This window comes from Aspergillus nomiae (assembly GCF_001204775.2).
Source record: "Aspergillus nomiae NRRL 13137 chromosome Unknown contig00329, whole genome shotgun sequence".
Lineage (NCBI taxonomy): Eukaryota > Fungi > Ascomycota > Eurotiomycetes > Eurotiales > Aspergillaceae > Aspergillus > Aspergillus nomiae.
The window spans coordinates 1-25505 of record NW_015378384.1 but is presented as its reverse complement, the minus strand read 5'-3'; the positions used below and the strand labels follow the sequence as shown (position 1 = coordinate 25505).

Below are 25505 nucleotides of genomic sequence, written 5' to 3'. Positions count from 1 at the left end.
GACTGTGAATATGTGTGTATACGATGAAAATGAAGAATGAAAAAGGTTGTTTGGAGACAAGCGCCGTGATAGTAGTCAAGAGGCGGTGTGTAATCTGATTGTACGGAAAAAACGTGCGGGGTTTTTTTTATTTGGGTGGTTGGATTGAGGATATGATGAGGACAAGTAGAGAAGAGGGAGAGAGACAGGATGATTGGATGTCACGGTATAGAGAATGAAGGCGTTTTATAAAAAAAAGAATAAGAGTAGAAAGTAGGTAGAAAGTAAGGTCGGTAGTGGAGGTAGAAGAGTATGGAGAAGAGGAAGTAAAAGTAGGGTGGTAGTCAAAGTTCGAGGGGAGGAAAAGAAGAAGATCGGTTTCTTGTAAAGGGGAAAGAAGAGGTCTCTTGTGATCAGGAGAAGCCTCTTTGCTAAAAAAGAGTTTGAAGTTTAGATCCGTTGGATTCTGGAGGAGGGAAGGACCAGATGAAGAGGGAGGGGGAAGTCCATATATCTTTCAGGTTCGGGATGGTTCAGGGAAATCGTGATAGTGCCTCAGGTACCAGTGTATAATTTGATAGAAACAATAAAAAAATAAAAATAAAATCAACAAGACAATTAAAAACAAAATGAAAAAATAAAAAAGGAAATAAAATAGAACAAAATAAAATAAAATAAATAACACTAGTAAATAATATTAACCATAAATCTCAATCCTAATTCATCTTTCTCGATTGCTCCATAGAAATCTCTCCCAAGGGAATTCTCCATCGGCCCCTAAACACAAAGGGCCCATACGCCCACAGAAAGTCACTAAACGCTGCTACCAAAGACATGAGGACCTTCCAGCGGTCAGCGGAAAAGCTAAAAAGGCGAGGCGACGATTTCTGGCTGTTCCCGAGATTAACGAGCACCGGTCATTGGATGCTTCGTTGGGCAGACGTGCAGCTGGCAGGGGAATTTTTTTTCCTTTGGCACCGAGAGCCTGGATGAATAAGCAGGCGTTACTCATCAGTCCTTTTGTCCTGGATGAATAATGACTCTGACTGATTGATACTTGCGTCTCCCGCGGATTACTGTGTCCGTGGAGGTCACTCCCTTCCTAGATGTACCGACTGAGTGCTCGGTCAGGGCCTGGCGGGTAAAGAGGAGAGAGAGCGCGAGAATTCGGACTCTCACAGACTAGCAGCCTAACAAACTAGTACAAAGAAGGTATAGCAGTAATACTCAGTGCCTACTACCAGTATTTTCATGTGTAAGCAATACCCCTCCATGCAAGCAATGCACCACTCCTACATTGCTCTTTATACCGAGGACAGAGTATGTACATTGTATGTACAGATACCTATACAGAACTCAATCTGATATCATATGTATGTGTGTCCTCTGTGCATGATAGTATGGCGATGTATATCCTCAGTGACCTTCCCACTGAACCCCTCGTTCCTGTCCCTGGAGGCAACTTCTAGCCGGAATAGCCGACATCTTGATACAGGTAGTTCTCAGGACATGCCAACTACGGAGTAGGATGTAGTCTTGGTACTGGTACCTCCAAAGTAGTCGGTATCCGAACCATGGAATGACCGCCGGTGGGGCCGAGAACCATCGTTTATCGATAGCCTATCGAATCTTCTTCACTCTCACAGTCCCCTCAACAGTCATCCAGATGGACTTCTCTTCACCCCCCATTCCCTCTTCCCCCCAATCCAGTTGACGGAATGGGGACCCTCCGCTCAAGTTTCACCTCCTTCAATCTGTAGGTACCGGATGCGGTCGCACCAGCCTGACTCAGGCACCGCAAGTTCCTCAGCACGAACAGAACAATATGATTGGTAATGTATGGAACGAGTCTCCAAACCATCCGAAACCTCCCTCCCTCCACGAAGCAATGAAGTACTATAGGTACCTGAGCCCGTTTGCCTACACATCTTGGGTTTCTTGGCCGTGGTGATGCCCAAAAAAGGCCTGTCTGTGCGCATCACCACCGTTCCATCATCCCATGATCGACTTTCAGAATAAGATTGGCTTGCGGGTTACATGACGGTACCATGATACATACGTCTACCCGTCCGAGGGGAAGAACCCTGAGAGGGAGGGGCTTTGGCCATGATCAGATGGACAAGAGTGTCATACAATACTGTATCAAGAGGCCCATCATTCGGTCGATCACGGCCAATCATTCCCATACATAGTGTGACCAGCTTCATCAGCCACAGACCGGTGATATTCAAGTCGGACTGCTTTAATGAGTTACATCTTGTAAGTAGATGCCTCAGATAGATCAAATCCCCCTATACGACTGCTTTGCTAGACATATCCTTGCCTCTCTGCTGCCTTCATCTGTGGTACAGTAGGGCCGGGCCGGGGGAAGATCCAGTGATCCACCCGATGAGGGCAAGGGCCCTTTGGCTTTTCCGGTTAGTCCGCAGGTCACAGACGCCCGTTCCGTCAAAACACCCGTGCTTCCCGCACGATTTGAGCGATGACAGTATTCCGTATGTACCGCAGAAGCAGAGGCATGCAAAAAAGCACAGACAGATCAGATTGGACGGTGCCGAAGATAACCAACGCCCGACTAAAATTATGTAAAAAAACCTATTAACGATAATAAGAAAATATACATGAAACAAGAAACAACAATCATGGAAATAGAATCACCCACGGCAGAAGGGAGTAATACTAGCGATAGTTCTTGACACTATAGGTAAGCCCCCTCCCTCAATGATTCAAACGAACCGGAGGACATCGCGATCGCATCACGGAACAGCATCAGCAGAGCCGACTCTTGATTCAAAAAATTGGGGCTAGCAACCGACTCGTCATCGACTCATCCTCGATGCTAAGTCAGCAGCTCTAAATCAGGTAAGGCATCACTGCTTCCAGCGGTTCTGCGGGGAACCAGCCCTCCAACCGAAGTACCTATAGTAAAATAACGGCCAAACTCGCTCGATATGGTTCTCATGCAGAGAAACAAGGCGAGCTTGGGTTGAAGCTCGCTCTCTCCTCTCCTTGGTCAATGACTAGCTTAGAGCTGTGACCCTAGTTCGAAGCAACGGAGCGGCCCTCATGCAGTTTGAGACGAATCCTTGTAGTACTTCATGATAGACACACAGACCTTGGATTAGGGTTGGAGGGGTCACAGAGTCACGTTCTCCCATGGCACTTTGGCGTTGCTATCCCTTGCGTTCGTTACCTAATCTACTGCACTAGTAGTTAGTTAACTCAACAATGTATCTAAACTCAAGTAAACTACTACTGAAGTACAAAAGTCAATTGACATCATAGACTTTCTCGCATTAAACCACAAACTCCCCATCGGCATCAATTGCATCCGTTATTGCAATCACATATGACTCATAGTAAAAATACCACTTTTCGGCCGAAATCGCAAAAACAATTGCAGAGGAGGATAGCCCCCAGCCGAATAGCAACTTCTGACCACCCTAAAGGGAAAACGTGTTCCCTTAATCCGTCTATCAGGTAGAAAATAGTAAGCAGAGCGGCGATCCATAAATGCTCCTCACCCATTTTCTTTTTTATTCCCTCTTTTACCCGCAATGAAGCTACTTACGGTACTAGCACACGACCTAACAGGAAAGTCAACGCTACCTATAACATGGACGTCCTAAGGTACTAGCTAAGGCCGACTAAGGCAGTGCGATCCACAGAGGATACAGAAGGTTCCCTTCAATGAGACGAAACAAAGAGGATGAGCTGACCCACATCCCCCAACGCAGTAGGTATGACTCACTCCGGAGTCCCCTTGTGGTCTTCTCGAAGCACCGTCTGCTTATCTGGACGATTTCCTCTTCCGGTAGTGCACTACATCATGGGTGTTTCAGGTTTGACGGCCCTCTAGACTCGATGGGGTAGTATGTGTACGTGCGTGCATAGGTATGGAGAATAGGAACTACTAGTTCAGATGTAGGTAATGAGGCAAGACGATGAGGAAGTAGCACGCCGCTGCCACGTTTCTCTGAGAACAATTGTCCGAGCTTTTTGGCCTCGCACGGTTGGGGTGAGATCACTGAGGGTGTAGGGTTACTCGCGATTATCGCGTGAAATGCGTATCGGGGGTGTTCAAAGAAAGAAATCAAGAGCAAATTAGGTGCCAGGAAGCAATTGAAGCGTCGAGCCCATCCCTACGGCCGTTGCATGCAGCCGGCCATGTTGTTCGAATCCTTCGTGCCAAACTGCCGGAGCCCATGATGAGGGTTGGGGATATCAACATGCAAATCAGGAACCGACAACAAAGGCCAGGTAGGGATATAGAAACGGAACGAACCCAATCGGATTCCAAGCCCTGCTCTTTGAAACATAGCAGAGCTCGACATATCCTGAGGCAAATCATGATTTACCAATGTACCAACTCGGTTCTGTTGGTATACTGTACCACTTCTTCGTGCCATTCAGGAACACTGCAGAGTTACATGTGACTCGAGTGCGATGCTATTTTTTTTACTCCTTTATTTGTCATCGCTTAAACTCCGTAACTGTTACCTTGTGCCGGGAGAAAAGAAACAAATGGAAATAACTTGTCTTAGCCTTCCATGTTCGGTGTGGTATGTTCCATTAGGATGGCGATGCGGAAATGGCCATCATGGCGGTGAACAAGAGCGGTTGACCCAATTGTAGGGCAGGATGCAGCGTTGGTGGAGTTGCCCCCAGTCACTCTGCTATACTCCTCCCGTGACTTGCTCCATAACAGTAGGCAGTCGCAATTTACTACATGCAAGAATTCATCATTCTGGGAGAAGGTTTCGGATCCTCCCCCCTTTTTTTTCGCCTCATTGCGACGAGACCGAATCAAACGGAGACTGTGCCGAGACTCGAGAGTCAGCTATACCGCTGATACCGACATTGTCCACACCTCGCGGTTTCTCTACCATTTTCGGGGAGCTTGCGGACAGGCCCAGTCAAAGGGCACCGGTGCAGTGGGTCCAGAGCGTTTTTGACTTTTTTTTATGCTCGGACTCGTGTGCAGCGTGCAGTTTGTTGCCCAACATGGGAATCTGCATACCATGCTTGATCTACAGAATTACTATGCTGGTCGACAGTAAGCCACCGAGACCAGGAGTATGGAACCGTGGAGATAAGATACATTATTCAGATTTTAGCATGTACAAGAGTGAAGAGTGTTTGATATTACCTGTCAGATGTATCTTACTCTAGTACTCTCTTGGGGTTAGTTAGTTAGAGAGGCCTAAACGGGCAAAAAAACCCTAAAAAAGTTATAATCTACGGAGTACATCGGTACAGACGGCGGTCAACGTCAACAGAACATGTCTCTCTCTGAAGCTGATATCATCAAGTCAATTATTAACCCAAGCGAAATGAGCCCTGTGGATCCTCGCAATATTCTCGAATGTCTCCCTATCGGATCCAAGCTCCATCTTCCCCAGAAGCTAACCACGAGTATCTCGTCGGTTCGACGAAATATCGGTGTTGAAGGAATTGTTGCCATTGGTCGGTTGGCGTTTCCTGACCCTCCATGATCTGATTGGACCAATAATCGTACAGGGGGTCATCAGGCACAGACGGTGATCAGATCACCATAGGATCCAACCTACCTTAGACTTGCATAGGGACGTCCGGGTAGACTGACACTCAGACGCTTCCTTGGGCGAGTGTGTACCTTGCCTATGGGGTGCAGCAGAATGAGGGTGTGAGTCACATGGTTTGACAAGTTTGACAACTTGTGGCACCACTGGTGATGCCTCAGAACGCGCAAATTCAGGATTAGAGACTGTTTCATGTCTTCTCGGAGCAATACTGACGGCCTTGTTGAGTTTCAGGTTACCGCATTATGTGGCTTCTCTACTGCGAGGCAGAGTACTACTTGCTTCGGTGAATATGCGGTAAAGTCTCCTGGACCTCCTTTGTCCTTCAGATATGCTCTATGACGGAGAACATTGTAGATCTGCAACTATCGTATATTTCTAGTATTGGCCACTCGTCACGCAAGGACTCCCATCGGGTCCCATCGTGGCAAGACCTCTGGTTCCTGATTTAGAATATCTCGCACCTCTTTTGAAACGAACCGGGAGTCAACCACTACCTGATACGTAAACTCGTCCATCCATTCATCTGCCATGACAAACCAACCCTTGTCTCCCACGGCCTCACCCCAGGAGTTCTGCACCCGCCATCGCACTGGCTGGCCCTTCTCGACATGAACGCCTGTCAGCACCATCGCATGGGTCATGGATGACTCGCCGGTACTCAGTCTTTGTGCCTTATCCATGCGCAGCGTGGTATTGAATCCCAATCTGAGGTCCAGCAGCCACGGATCCATCACGCCAAGATTGGCGTCGTAGAATTTTCCAACATCGCAGCCAAAGAAAACAGGGTGCCCTGCACGAAGCATTGCAATGGCAGCGGTTTTGATCGTCTAGGAACGTGTTGGTCACCGTTGAAACACATGGTTTTCCGTAGGAACTCACCTTCATGTCCACATTGACGTATGTGATCGGACGTCCTCCCACTACATTACCCAGTTTATCGACTGTCAATAATCGGTCGTACTCATTTCGCGGGTCATTGACCAAGCTCAGCATCTTCCGGGGATCAACATCTCCTCGGGCCAGTTGCGTAGAGGCCTGTCTCGCAAATCCCTGCGGGCTATCGTGTACTTCCTGAAATTTGCCATCGGCATCATAGTACTCCCAGTGGAAGGCCTCACTTGGACTCGGTGGCGGGCCCAACATGATAGTCACCAGGGTGTGGATCTCTTTCAGAAATTCATCCTTCTGTCTCGCCAGTCTCTCGGGCTGACTTTGCGCCAACCGCCGCAGTGTCAACGCATGCTCGCGTAGCTTCACTGTTACGAGCCAGTTCATCTTCGCACTGTTCTGGGCACTAAAGTTATCCGGGTAGATGTCGTGAGGCACCAAGCCATACTTGCCCACCAGGTTCGCCACCATATCCCATTGGCCCCCGTCCGTGACGGGGTCCTCGAGCAGCTTCTGCACCAAGCGACTGGACAGATCCTCATCCGCTGTCTCTATGATCTTCTCCATGAACCAATTGGCCTTCTCGATTTTATCCCAGTAGAAGAGGTATGCCTGACTGAGCTCAAAGTCCTTCAGGTTATGCTTCTTCATGAGTGGCACCCGGAAAACATTTGTCGCCGCAAACAGCCAGCAGCGGCCTGACGAGCGCTGATTCGTGATCGGGGCGCCTTCCAACGGGATCTTGACATTAAAAACCGGCCTATCTACAGCCTGCACAGCAGACCGATTGGTAAGAATCTGCGAATAGGGATTGGTGGCGAAACTAAGAATGGCCAGACGGTTCTGGGTAAGCAACCGGATTAGATATCTAGCAATCAATGTAGTATCCCCTGTCTTGATGTGCGAGATATAGGCTTTACTACCTTGTCGGAACTCAGGAGAAGCTCTTCCCAATCTTTCAGCTGTGGGATCGCGAGACTTCTCGCCCGGTCGTCCGCATTGTACGGAGGTGCTACATTGATCAGCGCCCCGTTGTAACTATTTTTGTAACTGCTTGGGCATGGATAGACAAGGGACAGGGTCATGTACGGGCTTCATGCTCATGGTGGGTGTCCAAGTTGCCGCTTCCCGATGCTATCTGCCTCAATTTCATAGTCGCCGTTGTTGCACAAGCGGGCTTTTCGTCTATTTTCTTATTGGTAGGGGCCAATTTCGAATTGTTGGAGCCCATCTTGGGTGCAGATCGGGTATACTTGTGGCTAGAAGAGCTATGGGGTATATTTGGGATATCCTTGTATGCTAGGAGAAGCAGTTAAGGCCTTCCAGTAGAAGGCAGGTTGAGGTGGGGAGGAGGCGATATTTATAGAGCCAGTCTTATCTCAGGATAGGGGATAAGATGCAACTTAAGCTCCATGCAACTGAGAACCTTGCGGCATGGTCACGGGGGGATGTCAGTAGTGTTTGCGTGATTGGAGACGGTTATTGCAGTCACGCTCATGGTCACAGGTTTGTCCGCGGGTGCAAGGTGGGAAAAATATTAATAAAATTGCATAGAATTTAAAGGAACTGCCATTACCATCCTAGTATCTATTCCTGATCTCTAGTCAAGAGTACCGAGTAATACTACAGTGCCTCCTTATCAACTTGTAGATTGCCACCCATGAAACAATCCAAACCTTCATCAAGCCCTCTCCACCAGACAAATAGACAAGTCGTGAAACATGCTGTATGGGTATCGGTAACTTCTTTCGCGAGCAGAAAACTTCACTTCGTAAGGCATAAAGCAACAAACGCCAAAGCAGATAACCTCCCAATTACTGAATTTTGATTCGTCCATCTTCTTTCCTTGTATTTTCAATTTTTTTTCTTCTTCTTCTTTCCTGTTTCTCTCACTCTCACTTTTTCTTTTTCTTTTTTATCATCTTCCCTGATAAGACAAACCAAATCCTCAATTACACTATTCTTGCAGCTATGTGCAGTTAGTGGGCATGTACAATTAGAAGCTGATGAAATCCTGCTGCTGCGAAAGATCGTTACTGCCGTCTGTTTTTATGATGAGTTCCGGCTCATCCTCGTCAAGATCGTCTGAGTCAACATCATCAGAATCGATTTCATCGTACTCTTCATCCTCGCTAGAGGCGTCAGAGTCGTCGTCGTTCGTGGCATCGACCTTGTTAGCACCAGTATTCTTCCGAATCTGTCCTGCACGATCAACATGGGGCAGGCGACAACGTTTCTTGTTGCATACACCCGTGTTGGCGTAATCAGGACACTCATGTACATGTCGTTGGTCGCAATTAGCGCCTTTCTCGCAGTAACCCAAATTTGCAAAATCTCTGCAAACGGGTGCGCCAGGAGTCAAACGGATATGGGCATATCGGCACTCCGGGTTGGAGCAGCGACCTCGGAGGAAATGCATACAAGTAGGGGATCTGTGGGGCGAAGGTTCATGGGAAAGATCGCAACTTATACCTGCGGCACAATCACCAGTTTGGAGGAAGTCTTTGCACAGCGCGACCTTATCTGGGTCATGAACGTAGAGACAGGATGGTCCTTTGTAGCAAGTGCCTAAAATATCACGTTCCAATCAGCACGGTCTTTGTGGGATATAAACGACATTGAGAAATAAATTTCAGGTTTGTCGAGGGAAATCATCGTTACCGGTCGTAGTGAATCTTCGGCAAAGCTCATCCTTCTTAGTCGCGTTGGGCTTTCTGTACTTGCTGTGAGTGTCCAATCTTAGTATGCGGAGCAGTACAATCACCTTTTCGAAGTAACCGCGCCAAGACGATGGAGATTCCCATTTTTGCTCCGAACAAATGTAACACCAGCAATGGTTACCCTCTTTGGTGTGTTGTTGATAGTATTCGGATCATCTATTAACGGTGAGCCAGCCCGCTTGGTCAGTATGGCAGCAGAGAAAGCCGCACCAGACACTCTAATCAGTTTACTACCGCCTCGTGAAACACGGAAAGGTATGTCGTTGAGGTAGACCTGATACTCCGCCGACGGCCCCGGAGCAACCTGGGGAGCGGCGGGACCGGGATACTGCCTACCGACACCCTGCGCGTATCGGAGTACTTTGGCTCGCTCGATATCTGCTTTTTTCTGCTCCTTGGCCTTGCGACTCTCTTCCATAGCCTTCGCTCTCGCCTGCGCTTCTTGGTCGTATATAGCAGAGTTTATCAGCTGCATGTGTCGGTCGCGCTTGGCAACCCATCCATTTGGCGTTGTCGATCGACTCTCACTATCAACATCCATCCCAGAGTTAGTAGAGGGTGTCGCACCACCTGGTGTCCCTGGTGTCGCTGTATTGTTGAGAACGAGTGTACGGTGTCGGTGAGGAGCAGCGCCACGGCCTCGCCCATACGGTCGTCCGCGGTATGGCGCCCAACCGGGACGCCCTCGAGAAGGTACATGGCGTGCTACATAATGACCTGATTGGTAATCACTACCGTAAGGCGTTGATGTCTGGGGGTTTTGGGTCTTGTGTCTATTGATCTGGCCTATCTGATATGAGTGGGCAGAATTATTATTAAGTGCGCGTCACGTATGCTTACCAGCAAGCTGGCTGATCTTGGCCATCAGGTCCTGATCTTCTGTCATGGTCACTAAAGAGTATGGCTAACATTCACAGTTAGTAGACCACATGCACTAAATTTGTTCTGTCCTTTACAGCGTGGTTAGGAATGTACTGACAAAGAATTAGCGATTGGTAATGTTGATGCAAGTGGAAAGATGATTGACCTGTGGCGGGTGCGGTCACGTGGGGCCCAGGTAAGCTTGAATTAGATCACTCTTACAAAGAACTCAGTTACATTAAGTAGCTACTCAAATCTTAATCTAGCTTCAACTCATTGTTTGTGAATTGATGCATTTGTTTGTATACTATGGATTGGCATCTAAGCCCACAATTAATAATACCAGAATGACCTTTATGAAATCAACCCAAAAGACAACCCAAGACAAACGCCATGACCTTGCTTATGCTACATAGATCCAATAGTCTTTAGGGAACATTCTCAAATTGTATATCGTCGTTATCTGTAAACATCCCGGGTGTCGCTTCCTCCTCGGAGGCGTCGTCGAAGTTGTAGTCAGCACCAGGCGCCATCTCCTCCTTTGCATCGCCATATGACAACGCATTCGCATAGCTGCTCTCTTTCGCTTCTGGTTTCAGCTCCCAGGTCATGGCGAAATCGCCGGATTTGACCAAGTGACCAATCATCTCCAACGTTTGCTTAAGATACGCCTCAGGCTGTCGGAGTCTCGCTTTGAGCGCCTTAAATGGCCAGTATCTGTACTCTCGGAAACACTGATAAATGAGATCCAGAAGCTCGTTTTGTGGCATACGCGTTGTCTTGTTTTCTTGAGGCTTGAGCTTTGCCACCTTTGTTGCTTGCTGTATCGACATTAGATCAACGTAAAGAAAAGGAGTATTTGAAGGCTGCAGGCTACTTACCACGAAGGCGCCCTTTTCTCCCGGTAGAACGTTTCTTGCCTGAAGGAGCTTTCCAGGGACCTTGTCGATGAAGACGGTTTCGCGTTTCGGTTTGAGAGATTGCAAGACTTTTTGTTCTGAGAGTAGCCGGAACTCTTCATTCTCCACAGGAAGGCAGTTGAACTCCTCGGAAACACTGCCTACAAGGGCAGTTTGTTCTGTCACGGTGTAAGCATTATCCCTTCTTCATCCTTTGTAGACCAGCCAAAGAGAACATACTAGGTACCGTCTTCCGGACATAAGGCTCCCACTTCTTCTTCCGCTCCTTCTTCTTAGCTTCTCGCTTCATCGACTCGTACAAGGCTGAGCGCGCCTCGCCAAAAGTGATCATCCGATTCTCATGGCCAGGAATGTCCTTTTCAGTGAATAGATACGTGTTTTGCGTAGAATGAGAGGATACATGTTCTGTGTTTACTGTTTGCCGTTGCAGTAGGTAATCTTTGGGGATATCATGGTTCTCCTCTCGTTCATTGATACGCAAACTGACCTAGAAAGATTCGCATATCAGACAACGTCCCTAAGAGATAACACCACACAAGTAATGACCGCAATGCGAGCACCGCCTATCCAGGAACATCACATACCCTTTTAATATCGTTTAGCGGGCCCTCGATCCGAACCGTCCCGATCTGAATTTCTTCATCGTCGTCGAGGTTGGACCAATGCTCCCAGAGCGTTCGAGGAATGCGGGAGAGCCACACACTCTGTGCAGCGTTTGTAAAGTCTAAATCGCCGGCATCTTCATAGAGATCTTCATCGTCAATGTCGTCGAGAATAGCATCTTTGCTGTCCGGGTCGGGTTTGATATATGGTGATGCCGCGTCGGGGTCCGGTTTGATTTGGGGAACCATGGCGCTAACCGCCCACACAAACAAATGAGAATCTGAGATTTCACCCGCTGGTAGTATCGGGCAATGCGACCGTGTATTAGAACAATCTGGGCGACAACCGATGTTCTAGACGGTATGCAGTCGGTGGTGTGACGTGATGTTGAAACACTCGCCATGCGTCCGCTCTAACTGCAGAGGGAGCTGCCGAGCGGCGGGTCGGCCAAAGGCGGTGGCGGCATCCTTAACCGCCGTTCAGTTCATTTAAAGTCTTGAATATAAACAACAATAACCCCGTTACTTGACATAAAGTTCCAATATGCAAGCGCTGAATTTAATGAATCTAAAACTCATCCGGTCTAGCCTAACTTGAAATCTAATATGGAAAATACACCCAACATATACTTTTTTCGCTGAGGTGAAGACTATTAATGGGCTCCACGCTGAGTAACCTCTCAAACAACGGAGTATTGTAGGACAATAAAATAGTCAATTAAACAAGGCTGCAAGGCAACATAGACTTAGAGCTCGCCTAAGGAATTCTTGAGGCAGAAAAACCCCCGCATAGTGGTGATGCTATTGTTGCACCCTTCAGCCCCTCTTATCGATAAGCAACTCTGTAAGCTTGACATCGTTTGTGCCCGCAGTGAGTTTAAGGTACAACATCTTCTCCGTCACACCGATCCCACAAGACAAATAATAGTCCACCTCTTAAACAAAGCCTGAAACATACAATACCTGCCTGCTTCATCTCAACGCATTCGCCATCCCGCCTGAGAACCTCTCCCATGGCATCTCACAAGATTACCTCCGCCCTCGCGGAGATTGAATCGTCCGCTAATCCCCAAAACAAGCTACAGCTCTACAACGACCTTCTATCCGACGTTGCCTCGACATCATCTGGAGACCAGCTGTCTCAAGATTTGACTTTCTATCTTGACTCCATCCTCAACGAAGACATCAGCATCGTGGCCGCCCGCCCACTCCTCGACGCGTTCATTGACGTTCTCCGGAAACTGAACCCCGAAACCCAGATCAAAGTAGGCCAACACGCCATCACACTCCTCCAATCTCGCTCCACCTCAGTCGAAGAACAAGACGCCCAGATCCGCGAACTCCTCGCAGACGCATACGAGGCTGAAGAAGAATACGTCGCAGCCGCGCGGACACTACAAGGGATTCACATCGACAGCTCACAACGCCTGGTATCCGACGCAGCAAAAGTGCGACTATGGATTCGAATCGTACGACTATACCTGGAGGAAGACGATACAACCAGTGCGGAGGCAGTTCTCAACCGAATCAAGAACCTACCCAGCAAGATCGAAGATCACGAGTTGAAGCTCCATTTCAAGCTTTCCCAGGCCCGCATCCTAGACGCTCGGAGGAAGTTCCTCGATGCCAGCCAAGAATATTTCAATGTGAGTCTGGCGGCCGGCGTCGATGAGAGCGATCGTCTGCAGGCTTTGGCTGCCGCCATCCGCTGTGCGGTCCTGGGCCCGGCTGGTCCGCAGCGCTCCCGGATTCTGGCGACGTTGTACAAGGATGACCGGGCGACGTCTGTGGAGGAATTTGGTATTTTGGAGAAGATGTTCTTGGATCGACTATTGACTCCGGCTGAAGTCGCAGCTTTTTCGCAGAGGTTGGCCCCTCACCAGCTTGCGCAGACGGCGGACGGCACTACTGTTCTCGATAAGGCGGTGGTTGAACATAACCTCGTCGCGGCGAGTAAGTTGTATGAGAACATTACTACGGATGCGCTGGGCGCTATCCTGGGACTCCAGGCAAGCGGGGATCTGACGGCGGGTGAGAAGGCCGAGGCCTATGCGGCGCGGATGGTCGAACAAGGCCGGTTGAGCGGCAGCATTGATCAGATCGATGGGGTCATCTACTTTGAATCAAGCACAGCCGGTACAGGGAGGCATATTAGACAATGGGATGCCGGGGTTCAAGGACTCGCGGAAGATGTGGAAAGAGTAGCGACCAGTATTACGGACGCATTTCCGGTATGTACACACACACACACACACACACACACACACACACACACACACACACACACACACACCCCATCGCTTCTACTACACACAATGCAAAACCGCTCACCTTGGTTTGTAATTTCAGGACTTTACAGTTGGGCAGACCGTACACTGAGAACGGAGGATTTACGAAAAAATGAACAACGGATACCACCAGTTATAGCAACACAATACGATTTTGACATCTCGATCCTAGAAAATAAACTCGAACATTAAGATACTTCTCAGGGTATATTACATCGGTGTCAGAGTATACATAACGCCACACAAAGTAGTCTAGACACGATAGGTACGCTAGAAAGAAACAAGCAAGAAAAAAAAGTCTGGGCACTGAGCCATAGCGAAAGACAGTAAGACATGATAAGTCGTCAAGATAAGGTCGTAAAAATGGGGCAATAAAGAACGAAACGTGCATCGAATCACGGGACATGGACTGAAATCAAAAAGAATTAAGGCACCAGTCACCACAAGGTAACCCACAGAATTAAGAGTGAGACTTCACAGAAGCCGAGTCCTTGCTCACAGTGAAATCCGTGCGAACCGCAATCCCCATAGGAATCAGATAATTCTTATCAACGGGGACATTGGAATCGCTCGTAGCACGGGATATTGAACCCTCCTCCATCATCTTAAAGTACGCGGAGGCCGGCGACTTCGGACTAGACATGGCGAAATTGGAGGTGCTGATATCGGTATTGATATAGTACGGCGCGGTAGCATAACGACGACTGCCGGGGATCTTGAATCTCGGGAACAGGCCACGGATGACGGGGAGACAGGAGCAGATCAGGCCGACCGCGGGCTCGATATGGGTCCAGAGAGCCGCCTGGTAGACGGTGTAGGTGGTATCATCTGGTTTGATCCAGAAGAGGACGACGATGCGGTAGATACTGGCGAAGCAGACGAAGCCACCGATGGCGAAGACGCCGTTCAGGGCGAGTTTGTCCTGCCATGCGCGCTGGAGGCCCCAGATCATGGGGATCGGTAGGAATAGGATTACGAAGTCCATCAGGACGTTGAAGGCTTGGTTGACGATGAAGAACTTGTTCCCGTCGAAGCAGTGGCCGTCGATGCTCTTGTCCCAGTAGCCCCTCAATGGGCGACATTGTAGGGCGCAGGCGAGGAAGATACCGGCTCCCCAGGCGGCGATTAGGCTGTTGAGTGCGAATGATACCCATTGGAAGGTCTTCATGGTGAAAATTCGACGGTAGAAGCATATGATGGATATTTTGATGGCGGGGCAGAGTACGAAGTATGTGAACTGGTTTGCAAGGAATATCTATGGTTGGATTAGTGTATTGCCCAAGAGACATTGGTCGGGATCAGGTGGTAACTGTTCATACCTTTGAGAAGTTCATCAATGTTGTCTTATCTAGATCTGCCATATGGGCTCCATTGCCTCCGATAATGACCCCTTTGCATGACGGTTAGCAACTAGTCCAGGGCAGTGGGTTTCACAATGCTTACATAGCACTAATTCAATGAGCATAGCAATTAAAAGACCCATTGAAAGAAAGCAGAGGTAGTCGTCCATGCCCAATCCAATGCTTCGTTTCATTCGGGCGAAGACTCGCACGATAACTGATATAAGGGACAGACCGACCAACACCGAGACGATGCATATCATCTGAGCCCCCCTTGAGGTAATTGTCATGGTGAAAGCTTGAAAGGAATGACTAGCTATAAAGCGGGAAAAGGAAAGACGGTAGAGTGCGCAGGTCACTGGTGGAGGAAAATTGGGATGACTATATGCAAAGGAATGACATGTATAGAGAGGGATGGTCGAGAACGGCAATGCCCCTCTTCCCCTAGTAATGAGAGACTAGTAGATAGTTATAAAGAATAGCCCCGGTCTCAGAGGAGCAGCATAAACTGCTGCTGTGCGAGACTAATCGCAGGAAGATACACAGTACAGGATCCTGAAGAACCAAGGCCAGCAGGCGGGTATGGGGCCCGCGGCAGATATACTACATTTTACGCCCATCATCCAAGCATTTTAGGCACAGAAAAACCCGGAAAGGTGGGAATAATGCTATGGGTCCGTCCCAAATCTAGGGTTGGAGATGCACAGTTCGTAGGTAGACGAGGTGGTGAGTTAGGGCAACACAGGCACATCATTGGAAGTGACACAAGCCCAGGCGAAACAGTGGGACCTGAAGACCCGCAGGAATGACATAAGGACCCCGAAGTATACAATCTGATTTGGGATGATAACGCGGCCTTTGAAGAACCCGCGGCCTCGTGGCGACAATTCTGTCCCCACCGGCTCCAGCGACGATCATTCTGGTGTTGAACTCTAACGATGCACTATTTGGTTTTAGTGGTGGTGAGTTCTATGGGAAACAGGTAAATAGTAGGCTAGTGCCTGTCAATTCAAGACTAATATTATCTCAGACAACGATAGGCGAACTAGACTGTGAACTTTGAAGTATGTATAGAGTTTGATAAACATGCCGATGTAACCTTTGGCGGTCAACGGTTCAATGAGAGAGAGGGAAACAGTCCCTGGAGGAATAGGCGAGCTATCCGATCAACTCCTGCAAGACAAGCGAACCGGGGAGAAGGGGAACCCAAAAAGAGAGCAGAAATCTCTTCTGATCCAAACCTTGTCTCCTATTCCACTTCCTCAGGGCTCCGGGCGATCCGTCGTTTGAGAACCCCCACATCTCCCACACATTTACTTTTGAGAACCCTCGGCGACCCAAACCATGTGTTTGACACAACCTACTCTGAGATCGCTTTCCACCTTGTCATCGGTCTATTGCCGCTATTCCAAGGAGTGGAAATGAATGGTTCTGTTCTGATATAAGCACCGTGAGCAGAATCTCCAGGCGGCATGTAGTGAATCCATAGTTCGGCCACAGTTCCTAATGTGGTCAGAGGAGCGGAATGTGTTCTTCGATTCGGAACATTGTTGCGCGCTGAGCGCGTGTCGATCTCGGATCACCTCCAGAGTACAACCCCCGGCTACGGCCGCTTGGTTCTCCTACAATATGCCTTGGAGAGGTTCGCCTCTGTGGAAGTAGCCTGCATTTTTATTACATAAAAGGGGGGGACGTAGCCTAGCTTCCCGGTCATTCAACCTTGACAGCTATAACTGCTGTGTGTTGAGACTGGAGATCCTCGAGTTCTATTGATCTGAACCAGGTAAGGCCTTATTTGTCAAGGAAGGCATGTTCGGCAGGAGGAGAATATGCGTTGAGAGTTGCGGGGCGCAGAGGCTGAGCTACTAATCGTCCTGTTGCTGCCCTCAATGCTGGGTTTTGCCGACAAAACACGGGACGCAATTTGGTACAGAACACACGTGGATAGCAAAAGGACCCTGGTTTGCTTAATCACCAGCTGGAGATCAAGCCCAGTAAGGGCTTTCTTTGAGCACGTTCTCTTGCGCCTGTAATTTTTGAAAAGATCCTTGGTACGCAACGTTCTGTCAAGGCGTCTGCATTTCTTTTTTTCTTCGCCGGGCTCGTTCTCGTAATTGCAACAGTCAATAGATAGTCATGGCAGTTCTGATCAGGGTCCTTGAGGTTTATAGGGGCAGAACGCCAAGTACCTGTACTATTAGGTCCTAAACCCTCTCTTTCATAGAAAATCTCCGTCAGAGGCTTGTCGATTACCTCATTTCTCCGCTAACCATACCGTGCAACAAGCTCATATAAAACTGAGGAACACCCCACAATTAATGCCAATTATTGAGATCACAAATCCAAAACGCCACTTCGGGGTCCTTACCAAAGTACGGAGTAATACTTCTAGAAATGTTCTGCTTTTGGTGATCCGCAGGTACTGTCTAGGGACGATTCAATAGTCCTATACAATTGCCTTGGGTTGGTCACTTCTGATGTGGGTACGCTAATGGTTAGCGTGGTGCAGATCATTTCACACATTCGGCACTTCAGTGACCGATCAGTGTTGGAATCGGGTCTCTTATTGACATTCACGCTTCCTTAATGGCGGGAGGCCCTTGACTGTCGATAAAATATCCACTGTAGGTGGACCCTGTCTGAGTAAGCTCCTTGCTAGCGAACGTCGCATTCGGATATTGTGGGCAGCCCTACTCCATCGTCTCTGAACCGATCCACGAACAAAAATCTTGTGATGGGTGGTCCCTAGGTATTTCGAAGTTTTAAACCGTGGGAGGATGTGTCTGATCGTCATCCAGACCTGCCCAGAAGGTTAAGAGTTAGCTACGCTATGTTTTCTTCAGGCGACAAAAATCCACGCAACGTCCACGGTACCTACCGACTTTCGATTCCCCTTCTGGCATAGATAATTTCATTCTCTCGGGGACTCTTCTGTGCGCGGTACCTGCATTCCCCTCGACACAGTGGGGTAGTTGTCTACATGCATGTAGACCCTCACCACATGGTTACGGTCAAAAATCACGGGATATTGTCTTGCACAGTTTCCTATGATTGATCGTGGAAGAGAATCAAATTATCTATCTTGTATAGTGCCCAGGAGAAAGGGTCTAGGAACATGACAACTTAAAAGAGGAAGACGGGCTGTTGGGTGGGTCCAATGACTTCGTACTGCTTTGAAGGCCATTTGTGGCTCAGTCCTTAGTATAACAGTACTAGTGATGCCTAGACTAACCTACGATTCCCCTCATACTATTAAATTTAATGCCCCTCCACCTCGTAGAATTGTTGGTTCTAGATATATAGAACCTTCACTTTTTTGGTCTTTCGGTATCTGTCAATCTGATTTCGAGTCTCCTATTCTGCAAGCGAATTCCGATCCATACTACAATGACGGCTGAAGCTAGTTCCTCCGCTCCCTCGGTAATCCCCTTGATTATCAATGGCAAGGAGGAAGTGCCTGAGTCTACATTCGACGTCATCAGCCCATATACCAACCAGCGCTGCTGGGCAACAGCTTCGGCTTCCCCTCAGGATGCTATCCGCGCCGTCGAGGCCGCCGAGGCAGCCTTCCCAGCCTGGTCGCAGACTAAACCCACCGTCCGACGGGATATCCTACTCAAGGCAGCCGATATCCTGGAAAGTCGCCTTGTTCAAAATGCGGAGTACATGCGGACAGAAATGGGTGCGGACGTAGGAGCGTCGCAGTACTTTATCGTACCGCTTGGTATTCGCATGTTGAGGGACATTGCTGGGCGCATTACCTCCATTTGCGGAAGTGTGCCCGTCGTGGAGGAAGAGGGTCAGAGTGCCATTGTTTACAAGGAGCCTATGGGCGTGATCTTGGGCATCGTTCCTTGGTGTGTTTTTGCTGGATGAAATGCTCTTCATATGGGAATTTCCACGGCTTATCAATGACTCTCTAGGAATGCTCCTTACGTTTTTGGCGTCCGCTCCGCCGCCTGCGCGCTGGCTGCCGGCAACACAACCATCCTGAAATCCTCCGAACTTTCGCCCTGCTCATACTGGGCACTTGCTCGCGCTTTTGAAGATGCCGGCTTACCTGCCGGCTGTCTGAACCTCATATCGTGTCGGCCCCAAGATGCCCCCCAGGTAGTCAACACTATGATTGAACACCCAGCTGTGCGTAAGATCAACTTCACCGGAAGCACAGCCGTCGGAAGACAGGTTGCCCGGTCCTGCGGCCAGAACCTCAAACCATGCCTGATGGAACTCGGAGGAAAGAACAGCTCTATTGTTTGCGCAGATGCGAACATCGAAACTGCCGTGAAGGGCGTATTGGCGGGAGCTATCTGAACGTATGATGATTCCTGGTGCTTTCTGTAAACGCGCCTTTTTCTTTCTAACACTCCACAGTCTGGCCAAATCTGCATGGCCACAGATCGGATCCTCGTCCACTCCTCCATTGCGCCGACCTTCATGGAAGCACTCAAGAACGCCTTGAACTCGAACCTCGACCCATCCTCTCCGCCTCCAACTTTGGTCAATGTGGCTTCTAAAGCGCGAGTCGAGCGTCTGATCTCAGATGCCTTATCGAGTGGTGCCCATTTGATCCACGGATCCGCGAACCAGACGTCCGAGGCTCAACCAGAAGCTGGTGTTCGCATGGCCCCTGTCCTCCTTGGTGGCGTCAGTGAAGATATGAAGGTTTGGCAGGAGGAAGCGTTCGCCTCATTGGCGGCGTGCATGGTGGTTGACAGCGATGAAGAGGCCATCCGAATCGCAAATGGCGGTGGATATGGTCTGTCGGCTTCCGTGTTCACCGAGGACTTGCGCAAAGGATTATCTATGGCCAAGCGGATTCAATCTGGGTGAGTTTATTCAAATCTTCAACTTTCAGCCGTCTCCGTTGGAATTCATACTGATTGCATGTAGTGCGGTCCACATCAACAGTATGACCATTCACGACGAACCCGCGTTGCCACACGGCGGTGTCAAGAACAGCGGATGGGGCCGGTTCAATACCGCTCAAGGACTGGAAGAATTCCTGGTCACCAAGAGCGTAACCTGGATGGATTAATGAATCACGACATATATGTAACCTGGGTTTCATAAGTAGGAGTCATTGTATATAGTAGTTCAGCTCGTCACGGCGATTATCGCTAACTAATGATGATTGAGTAAATATTGTTTCCATGAACTTTCTAGAGTTTCTCGGTATAGTGCAGAGTAAAATCGCGTGAACAACCCCCGACATGTTGACGCAATACTCTCTGTGCCGCCTCGACTTGGGGTCTGCGACTCGGCATATTCCCCGAGATTGCCGACCAACACTGGTGCGTTTCGGGACATATACCACCGAGCTATACTTACCTCCAGCTACAGCGTACAACAGTAATACATAGTAATACAGAATACAACTAGACAGTAGCTTAATTTGACAACATGAAGAAGCAAAGTATATAAGACTGAACCAGTTCCTGGATGGAGCAGTTACAGTTGTCCACCGGCTATTCACCGGCCCAAATCTGCAATTCCAGTTAACGGGCCGGGGCCCGCGGTACCTTATTGTGCCATTCCACTACGCGGCAATTGAGAACCCCGCTCTTATTGGCAGAGCAACCAGGACATCAATAGCCGGGATGTACACGTGACCAATAGCCGACCGCATCGGTGACCCAAGCTACAGCTTGTCAGGAACAAGAGGTTGAGTTGGAGGTAGACAAAATAAAGAATGGGGGGAAGAGAGTAGGTAGAGAAAAGGGGTGTTTATTATGAATATGGTCTGATGCTACCTGGACCCATTCATAGCTTTAGTGCACAAGCTGGCTGGATATTGGCGGACCAGCTTAAAGATCGCTCGGTCCGAGGTACTTCTACAATAGGCAAGGGAAATGTTTGGGTATGGGGTAATCCGCCACTGATCCTCCCGTCTACGGGTCTGGGGATGGCCCATTCTCTGGGGGAACTAGTTAATATGACAACTTGGGGATGGGGATTTCTTCTGTAATAGTTTTGATGGTGGATTCTTTTTAATCTATATGATATGCTCTTGATCGAAACTGATCACACGGATCATGGCATACAGAGTGCCTCGCGAAAGGGGACAACTCCGAGTTGTCCACGGTACCCCGGATAAATCTAATACTGAGCAGATCTCTAAGCTCCGAGCAATAAGAAGTGAAGAATTATGATCATCAGGTGAAACATGACGCTCCGCTGACTTAAGCTTGCCCTCTCATTTGCTGGTGACTTCGGACATGTGAAAAAAGGTGGTGTCATGGGGGGGGAAACAGTGAAAGAGGAAACCATGCCGGATGGTCAGATCGCAGGGCCTGGACGACTGATGACTACTGCTAAATAGATACATACATACATACATATACAGTATTGATCTGAAGCATGTGATGGTTTCGCATCCCTGCTACTTGGATAAAAGAGAAAAGCATCCATGTCCTGTGTATGTTTTTGATACCTGTACTCGTTGACTCTTAAACATTAAGCATTTATCCACAAGAGACATCAAGGTCCACCAAGAATGGGTCAACAGATCTCCAGTTCTATGGACAAACCAGAGTTGTTGTAATAACCCTTTACTAAGGAGGGACCACTTTCCCCGTCTTTTCATTCAGCACGGTAAGGGTGTATAGTAATTACCATCGAGGAAACGCGGTTCCTGCCTGGGAGGAAAGCGGTCCATGCATAGCGAAACGGTACCAGTACGGTACAGGGACATTCTCTCGAGCGATGAGCCTCGGCCGAAAAGCATTGTCGGCTTCTGAACCTTTCCCAATCCAACTCCTCCCCCCGGAACCTGTGGTCCTTGAGAACTGCTTTAAGATCTCGCTGTCTCGTCCTTTTTCCCCGATCCTTTTCTTCTCCTCAGACCTTATTCTTCCTTGTCCTTTCTTTACACTTATTCTCCCTACATTTCATTTCTTTCACAATGGCTCCCGCCCCCAGAGTAATTGTTGTCGGCGGTGGATGTGAGTGATCTACTAACCAAGCTTTCCCCGCAATTTGCTGACCATTACCTCGTCTCTCAGTGTCCGGTCTCTCCGCCGCCCACACCGTCTACTTGAACGGTGGAAATGTCCTCGTTTTAGATAAACAAGGTATGTGATGCTCGTACATATGGCACTGCGATCGATATTATCGCAAATCGGCGTCGAAAAAGCGATCGCGACTGACTTCCCATAGCTTTCTTCGGTGGCAACTCCACCAAGGCTACTTCGGGTATCAATGGTGCCCTTACTCGCACCCAGGTCGACCTGGGCATCCAGGACAGCGTCAAGACATTTTACGACGACACCCTGAAATCCGCTAGAGACAAGGCTCGCCCCGAGCTCATTAAGGTTCTCACATACAAGTCCGCTGCCGCTGTGGAATGGCTGATGGATGTTTTCAACCTCGATCTCACCCTTGTTTCCCGTCTTGGGTAAGTGATACAATACAATAAGTATGACAAACTCGATTTTCTAATAGTGTCGCAGTGGTCACTCCCAGCCTCGTACACACCGTGGTCATGACGCCAAATTCCCCGGCATGGCCATCACCTACGCCCTCATGCAACGGTTGGAAGAGCTTACCGAGAAGGAGCCTGAACGTGTACAGATTGTCAAGAAGGCTCGCGTTACCTCCGTCAACAAGACTGGCAACACCGTAACTGGTGTTACCTATGAGTATGATGGTGAGACACACACCGCCGATGGTATTGTCATCTTGGCCACTGGTGGCTATGCCGCAGACTTTGGCGACGGCTCGCTCCTGAAGCAGCACCGCCCCGACACCTTCGGTCTGTCTAGCACGAACGGCACTCACGCCACTGGTGATGGTCAGAAGATGTTGATGGAGATTGGTGCCAACGGTATCGACATGGACAAGGTCCAGGTCCACCCCACGGGTCTCGTCGACCCCAAGGACCCGACCGCCAAGTTCAAGTTCCTTGCTGCTGAGGCTCTCCGTGGTGAGGGTGGTCTTCTCCTCAACTCCGATGGCCAAAGATTCTCGGATGAGCTCGGTCACCGTGACTACGTCTCGGGTCAAATGTGGAAGGAGAAGGAGAAGGGCAAGTGGCCCATTCGCCTCGTCCTGAACAGCAAGGCATCCAACGTTTTGGACTTCCACACCCGCCACTACTCCGGCCGTGGTCTCATGAAGAAGATCTCCGGCAAGGAGTTGGCTAAGGAGATCGGCTGCGGCGAGGCTGCTCTTCAGAAGACCTTCAAGGAATACAATGCCATTGCTGAGGGCAAGGTGAAGGATCCTTGGGGCAAGCGTTTCTTCCACAACATGCCCTTCGACATCAACGACACCTTCCACGTGGCTCTGATGGAGCCCGTCCTGCACTTCACCATGGGTGGTATCGAGATCAATGAGCACGCCGAGGTTCTGAACTCGGAGCAGAAGCCTTTCGAGGGTCTCTATGCTTGTGGTGAGCTTGCTGGTGGTGTCCACGGTGCCAACCGTCTGGGTGGTTCTTCTCTCCTGGGATGTGTTGTCTACGGTCGCGTTGCTGGTGACAGCGCCAGCCAGCACCTCTTCCAGAAGCTGGTCTCTGGCGGTGCTTCCAGCGCTTCTCAGCGTTTGGGCCAGATCTCTCTGCACATCGATCCGTCTACTCCAGGAAAGATCTCCGTCGAGTGGAGCGGTGCTAGTGGCAGTGGTGCTCAGATTCCCGCAGGTGCTGGAACTCCTGCTGCTACTGCTGAGCCTGCTAAGGCCAGCGCTACCCCGGCTGGTGCCTCTTCCACCGCTAAGGCCAATGAACCCAAGAAGTTCGAGATCCCCGCGACCGAATACTCCATGGAAGAAATTGCCAAGCACAACAAGAAGGACGACCTGTGGATCGTCGTCAAGGGTGTCGTCCTGGATGTGACTAACTGGTTGGATGAGCACCCTGGTGGCGCTAACGCTCTCTTCAACTTCATGGGCCGTGATGCCACCGAAGAGTTCGCCATGCTTCACGATGACGAAGTCATCCCCAAGTATGCCGCTCAGATTGTCATCGGCCGCGTCAAGGGCCAGACCCCCAGCCTCGAGCTTTAGATTGTGCAATAGAATGGGAACGATACATTTTGGACAGAGAAAATTATTTGACGCAGCTAGTTCTTGATACATACCCTTTTTCTCCGCGTTTGTCGTTTATTACTACCATGATCGTTTGTGATGATATACGGGGCAAGCACCCCGTCTTTTCATGTTTAGTCTGTACGATAGTACAATTGAATATTTCGAATCACCTTGTTACCACGTATCATTTCTCGCCTTGGATGTTTCTCATATCATAATAGGATTATGTGGACATAAAATGTTCTATACACTACCTACCAACAACCTCGGTACCAAATACATATTGTACAAAAGGCAAATGTATGGGTATACACTACATGACCGCCGCCCCATCTCACTCCCCAACCCAGACTCCTAGAGCTTTGCCCGCATATGTGTCAAAACCGTCTTCAATCGTTGCACGGCAGGCCCATCTTCTCCCCTTGGATCCTCCTTCTCCTCCAGCTCTCTAGCGGCAGCCTCCAAAGTAGGTTTCAACCAGCCCCACACCTCATCATGATACCGTTCCTCTACATCAACCCAATCCTCCGACCCCGGCAAACTAGCCAAAACACAATCCCTTAAGGTAGCAGCATCTGTACCCGTCAGCGCAGGCGCACTATCTAGGATTGTATCAATTTCCGGGACGAGACTGGCAGACGTAAGACGGTGGGTAGATGGAGAGGCAGTGTCCGGCTGGGGAGTGATATGGCGACGGAAGGACTCGAGCATTTGGATCTCCGCTTGTGTGAGTTGCTGAGGGGGCAATAGTTCTGTTTCGATTATTTCGGCGGGGTCGTGCGGGAATGTGGGATCGAAGGTTCTGTCTGAGAGGAGGGAGATGACTGCTGAACCGTCGGTCGGTTCTGGGGCGTGGGTGTGTGAGATCGAAGATGCTTCTTCCCTCGCTTTTCCCTTTCCCTTGTCTATCGTAGTAGAGGTGGATGTTGATGGCTCCAGGAAGTCGTTCCCTGTTTGCGCGAACTCCTCCTCGCTCAAATGAGGGATCTCGAACCCACCCTGCTGGGGTGTAGTTGTTGAGCGGAATGTCCCCGCATTGCTATCACGCAATTGAGCCCCCGCTGATGATGGCGCGGAGGGTCCGGAAACTTGGTTGTAGTGTTCTGCGGCTGCTAGGGCGGAGGATGAGGATATGCTGGCTTTACTACCGGTGGTGAGGAACTGTGCTGCATCGCCCGATGAACCGGGGGCCGAGAAGGCTTGCCGGGCTAATCCGGAGGCTGAGCTTTGGATGCGACTTGCTAGGGATGGGGTGTCTGTGTTGTTGTTCTTGTCGGCTGGTTTGGTGGAATTGGGGGGTTTGTTGGAGGGGT

At 49.4% G+C, this 25505-nt stretch overlaps 7 protein-coding genes across 7 annotated transcripts; 3 read left to right on the top strand and 4 right to left on the bottom strand.

Annotated features, from left to right (window-relative positions):
• Positions 1-5899: 5899 nt before the first annotated feature.
• ANOM_009082 (C1 family peptidase) lies at positions 5900-7516 on the bottom strand (the record flags this gene model as incomplete). Its single annotated transcript, XM_015554338.1, has 3 exons — positions 5900-6370; positions 6423-7274; positions 7355-7516. The coding sequence occupies 3 exons, from the start codon at positions 7514-7516 to the stop codon at positions 5936-5938; spliced, it is 1449 nt and encodes a 482-aa protein (XP_015403542.1). The 3' UTR covers positions 5900-5935.
• Positions 7517-8427: 911 nt separating this feature from the next.
• ANOM_009081 (transcription factor IIF subunit TFG2) lies at positions 8428-11783 on the bottom strand (the record flags this gene model as incomplete). The annotated part of the gene is made up of 8 exons (XM_015554337.1): positions 8428-8999; positions 9093-9145; positions 9196-9937; positions 9992-10055; positions 10450-10833; positions 10894-11090; positions 11152-11419; positions 11517-11783. The coding sequence occupies 8 exons, from the start codon at positions 11781-11783 to the stop codon at positions 8428-8430; spliced, it is 2547 nt and encodes an 848-aa protein (XP_015403541.1).
• A 764-nt stretch (positions 11784-12547) lies between these two features.
• ANOM_009080 (PCI domain-containing protein) lies at positions 12548-13913 on the top strand (the record flags this gene model as incomplete). Its single annotated transcript, XM_015554336.1, has 2 exons — positions 12548-13765; positions 13884-13913. 2 exons carry the CDS (start codon positions 12548-12550, stop codon positions 13911-13913), a joined length of 1248 nt encoding a protein of 415 aa, XP_015403540.1.
• Positions 13914-14282: 369 nt separating this feature from the next.
• On the bottom strand, positions 14283-15452 carry ANOM_009079 (uncharacterized protein; the record flags this gene model as incomplete). Its single annotated transcript, XM_015554335.1, has 3 exons — positions 14283-15077; positions 15142-15212; positions 15266-15452. 3 exons carry the CDS (start codon positions 15450-15452, stop codon positions 14283-14285), a joined length of 1053 nt encoding a protein of 350 aa, XP_015403548.1.
• A 3097-nt stretch (positions 15453-18549) lies between these two features.
• Positions 18550-20200, top strand: ANOM_009078 (aldehyde dehydrogenase; the record flags this gene model as incomplete). Its single annotated transcript, XM_015554334.1, has 4 exons — positions 18550-19019; positions 19086-19455; positions 19537-19991; positions 20056-20200. The coding sequence occupies 4 exons, from the start codon at positions 18550-18552 to the stop codon at positions 20198-20200; spliced, it is 1440 nt and encodes a 479-aa protein (XP_015403551.1).
• Positions 20201-22039: 1839 nt separating this feature from the next.
• osm1 (putative fumarate reductase Osm1) lies at positions 22040-24168 on the top strand (the record flags this gene model as incomplete). The annotated part of the gene is made up of 4 exons (XM_015554333.1): positions 22040-22106; positions 22167-22235; positions 22321-22558; positions 22614-24168. Exons 1-4 carry the CDS (start codon positions 22067-22069, stop codon positions 24166-24168), a joined length of 1902 nt encoding a protein of 633 aa, XP_015403549.1. The 5' UTR covers positions 22040-22066.
• A 378-nt stretch (positions 24169-24546) lies between these two features.
• ANOM_009076 (uncharacterized protein) lies at positions 24547-25467 on the bottom strand (the record flags this gene model as incomplete). Its single annotated transcript, XM_015554332.1, has 1 exon — positions 24547-25467. A coding segment is annotated over one exon (921 nt), but the record flags the coding sequence as incomplete, so codon positions are not given.
• Positions 25468-25505: the final 38 nt, after the last annotated feature.